We start from the raw sequence: 4,273 nt of genomic DNA on the forward strand, positions 1-4,273 counted from the left end.
AGGAAGATGGGGTAGCCTACTTCCGTAGTGATACTGCCTCAGAAACCCAAGGAAGGGTCACTATGTCAACAGCACATAACAACAACAACAACAATGCTGATTTAAAGGAGCTCTGGTGACGCAGTGCCTAAGTCATTTGACTGCTAACCAGAAGGTTGGAGGTTCCAACCTACCAGCTGCTCTGCAGAAGGAAGATGGAACAATACATTCCTATAAAGATTTACCACCTCGGAAACCAGTGGGGGTCGCTATGAGTCGGGATTGACTTGATGGCAGAATTTGTTTTTTTAGTTTAATGCTGATTTTAGGAACCCTGGTGGTGCAGTGGTTAAAGCTCTCACCTCTCAACTAAATGGTTGGTGGTTTGAGCCCACCAGCTGCTCCACAGGAGAAGGATGAGGCAGTCTGCTTCTGTCAAGATCGCAGCTTGGAAACCCAAGGGGGCAGTTCTGCTTTGTCCTGGGCTGTCAGTAGGCGTCAGAATCGACTGTGGCAGTGGGCTTGGTTGGAATATTGCTGGTTTTAGAGCTGTTGAGGCTTCTTTCCCACTGTTTCCATAACCATGCTGCATTTACCTTCATCAGACATTGAATGTCTATCTTTCCACGACCTTCAGCCCTTCAAGAGCAAAAACCGTATCTTATCACTATTCCCTAGTTCCTTGCGCAGTGTTTGGTCCATACGTGGACTTACGGAACTTGAAAGTGAACTCAACTACCTATGATTAGAGGTAGACAGATAGCTGTCATCTCGAACTCACAGCAACCCATGTGGAGCAGAAGGAAGCACTGCCCACCCTTGCATCCCCACAGACACTGATGCGCATTCACTGTTGTGGCTGCTCTGTCAGTCCACCTCGCCCAGGGGCCCCCTGCCCCTCGTTGACCCTCCGCATCACGAACCCGATGTGTCTAAAGCAAGCAAGTCTGATGCTGTTCTGTTGTGAGCCATGTTTGCCATGGCTGATCTTCCATAGGAGCTCGCCAGGCCTTTGTTCATCTGAAAGCTCCGCTGAGACCTGTCCCCTTGGGGACCCTGCTGGTCTTTGAAGTGCCAGCATCACAGCAGGACACAGGCCACCACGGTATGCCACACTGACGGGTAGACCAGTGGTTTGCAAGGTCTTAATCTGAAGAGTTGATGCTTTTGAGTTGTGGTGCTGGTGAAGAATAATGAAAGTGATGTGGACTGCTAAAAGAACTAATAAATCTGTCCTGGAAGACATGCAGCCAGAATGCTCCTTGGAAGCAAGAATGGCCAGACTCCGTCTCATCTACTTTGGTCTTGTTGTCAGGAGGAACCATTCCCTGGAGAAGGACGTCATGCTTGGTAAAGTGGAGGGTCAGTGCAGGAGGAGAAGGCCCTCAATGAGACGGATTCACATAGTGGCTGCAACGATAGGTTCAGGTATAGCAGGGATCGTGAGGGTGGCACAGGACTGGGCAGTGTTTTACTCTGTTGTACATACGGTCACTGTGAGTCAGAGATGACTTGACGGCACCTGACAACAGCAACAACAATTTAGGCTGGAGATTCTGCTCTGTGGCCTGCCTTAAGGGCAGTGCATATGCAGAGCAACAAGGGGGATGAAAGAGTATGAAAAAGGATGAAGTCTGTGCTTGCCCTTCTCAGTCACCCACATGTGGGCTGCTGTTCTCTCTCCCCACATAGCAGGGTTCACATTCAAGTTCATAAAGGCAGTTGTCCAGTGTAGAACAGGAGTGCGCAGTAGGGCATTCACGCAGTGGAAGTTAGGAAGGAAAAGTCATTTCCGTGTGAATTAGTCCTTGGACAAAAGGAAGAGATGACAGTTATGGGTGTGTGTTAGTCACTCGGGAAAATCTCAGTTGCTACTGTCTAGAAAACAGCTGTTAGAATAACTCTTTCTTTTTCCTTCTCAGGATTTGACGGGATCTGAACTCTATACCCAGGCAGCCGACCTCTTACATCCTGTTGTTTATACTACTGCTGTGATTCTTCTCTTATGTCTCTCAGCCGTCATCGTCAGTTACGTATACCATCACAGGTAAGAAGTACACTTAGACGTGTATCCATCTGTGAACATCAGAGGGGTTTCTTTCACGTTTGATTAGGATAAAACATGATATAGTACCATCCAGAGTAAGAACTGTTACTTTAAAATACACACAAGCCTGCTTCATTTCGTGCCCTTTGGAGCTTGAGTAATTAACACATGAGATGGTCAGTTCATCTTTGAATGTAGCTGTCAGTTTGCTGGGCTTGGGGGTTTCCTGCTCCACTTACAGACATGCTGCTGCCATGAAGATCCATTTTGTCAGGCCCAGTATTAACAATAAACAATGAACAATGAGTATTTGAAAATAAGTGATTATTCATATTTATTATCGATCAACATGGTTCCTCAGCATAACGATTACTCACTGTTGAGTTGGAGTCCTTGAGTGGCACAAAGTGTGCAGCACTCACTTGGCAACTGACAAGTTGGCACTTCATCTGCCCAGAGTTGCTTTGGAAGAAAGAGCTGGCTTCCACTTCTGAAAATTCAGCAGTGTACACCCTGTGGAGCACAGTTCTACTCTGACACGTGGCGTCAGTAAGAATTGGAATCAGCTTGAGAGCAACTGGTTTTTAACTATTGAGCTATTGCCATTTGACTTCAGTATCTGGAAGAGAACATAGGGTGGGGGTATGTTTGAGAGGTTGAGTGGTACTGAACAGGAGCAACGTAATGTGAGGTTGACTTAGAAGTGTGTTACCTGCACAGACAAGGTGATGTCTCAGTTTCAGCACCAGACTGTGTTGTTATTTTTATTTTATATGATGTTTTGCCTCTTGTGGTACTCTTTAATTTATAGATGACATTTTTAAGAAAGTTTGTGGCATTTAAGTGTGGAATATGATTTTTGGTAATTGGAGGCAAAGCTACAGAAACTTTTACCTTATGGCAGGAAATAATTTGCTAAGACGAAAAGAATTTGCTAAGCAGAGATTGACTTTGCAAAACGGTTTTGCTAGATTGTCTTCTCCTTTTTAAGCTGGACAGATAGGCTGTCTCTTGACATTCAGTTAGGAAACAAAAGATTTTGTTTTAGACAAAATAGAGAAGCAGAACGTGAACATTTCCTTAGGAAAGGCAAACAAAATGCTCTGGGCATTTAGACCATGGTAGTGTGTCAGGAGCTCTGGGAGCATAATGGTTAAAGCATTTGGCTGTTGACCAAAAGGTCGGTGGTTCAAACCCACCAGCCAGCTCTGCAGGAGAAAGATGAGGCAGTCTGCCTCCTTGAAGATAAACAGTCTTGGAAACCATATTGAGCAGTTCTGTTCTGTCCTAAAGGATCACTGTGAGTCAGAATCAACTCAGTGGCAATGGGTTAGAGCTTTTTTTATCTTCCCCCTAGTATGTCAGAGAAAGTAACCATCGGCATATTGCTGAGTTCTCTAGGAAGAAGCAAGTCACCAATAGTCAGAAGACAGTGTCATGAACAAAATCTGCTGTGTTTCTCATTACTGAGAATTTGTTTGGTTTTAGCAGGTGCCTTAGTTCTGTGAATTACTTTTCCTTTTTCGTGTATAAGTTTAAATGTTAAAAAAATTGTATTGAGTTAAAAGATTTCTCAAGTTCTTTGTATGTGTACGTGTTTGTGTCTGTGTATATTTTTAAAATAAAATCTCTACATATGAACCATTTTACTGTGACCTTTCATGAAGTTGAAATTGTTAACTTGTAGACAACCATTGCTAATATCATGCTTCAAATTTTAATATTTTGCCTTTTTTGTTGTTGTTGTTTTAACAGTTTGATTAGAATCAGTCTAAAGAGCTGGCATATGCTTGTGAACTTGTGTTTTCATATTCTCCTGACCTGTGTGGTCTTTGTGGGAGGCATAACACAAACCAGAAACGTCAGCGTCTGCCAAGCAGTAAGTCAATGCAAAACTGAAATGTAAAAAAATATTTGTAGTAGAGTATAATTTCTTAATTTCCATTCAAGGAGCTCTGGTGGCATAGTGCCTAAGGCATTTGACTGCTAACCAGAAGGCTGGTAGTTTAAACCCACCAGCTACTCCTTGGAAGGAATGTTGGGCAATCTACTTCTATAGTGATACCATCTCAGAAACCCAAGGAGGGGTCGCTATGCGTCAGATCCGACTCCACAGCAGTGGGTTTGGTTTTTTTTGGTTTGGTGGCATAGTGTGTAAGGCATATGATTGCTAACCAGAAGGTCAGCTGTTCAAACCCACCAGCTGCTCCGTGGGAGTAAAATGAAGCAGTCTGCTTCCATAAAGGT

The 4,273-nt window shown here is 44.0% G+C and overlaps 1 protein-coding gene across 1 annotated transcript in view; it reads left to right on the forward strand.

Moving 5' to 3' along the window:
* ADGRA3 (adhesion G protein-coupled receptor A3) overlaps positions 1-4,273 on the forward strand; it is a 204,825-nt gene that overhangs the window by 181,938 nt on the left and 18,614 nt on the right. Inside the window, exons 15-16 of the mRNA XM_007954828.2 lie at positions 1,902-2,026; positions 3,782-3,905. Of these exons, the coding sequence (XP_007953019.1) occupies positions 1,902-2,026; positions 3,782-3,905 (249 nt within the window). The remainder of the gene's footprint in view (positions 1-1,901; positions 2,027-3,781; positions 3,906-4,273) is intronic.

Source organism: Orycteropus afer, unplaced genomic scaffold (genome assembly GCF_000298275.1).
Source record: "Orycteropus afer afer isolate SDZICR_OR568_19922 unplaced genomic scaffold, OryAfe1.0 scaffold00475, whole genome shotgun sequence".
NCBI lineage: Eukaryota > Metazoa > Chordata > Mammalia > Tubulidentata > Orycteropodidae > Orycteropus > Orycteropus afer.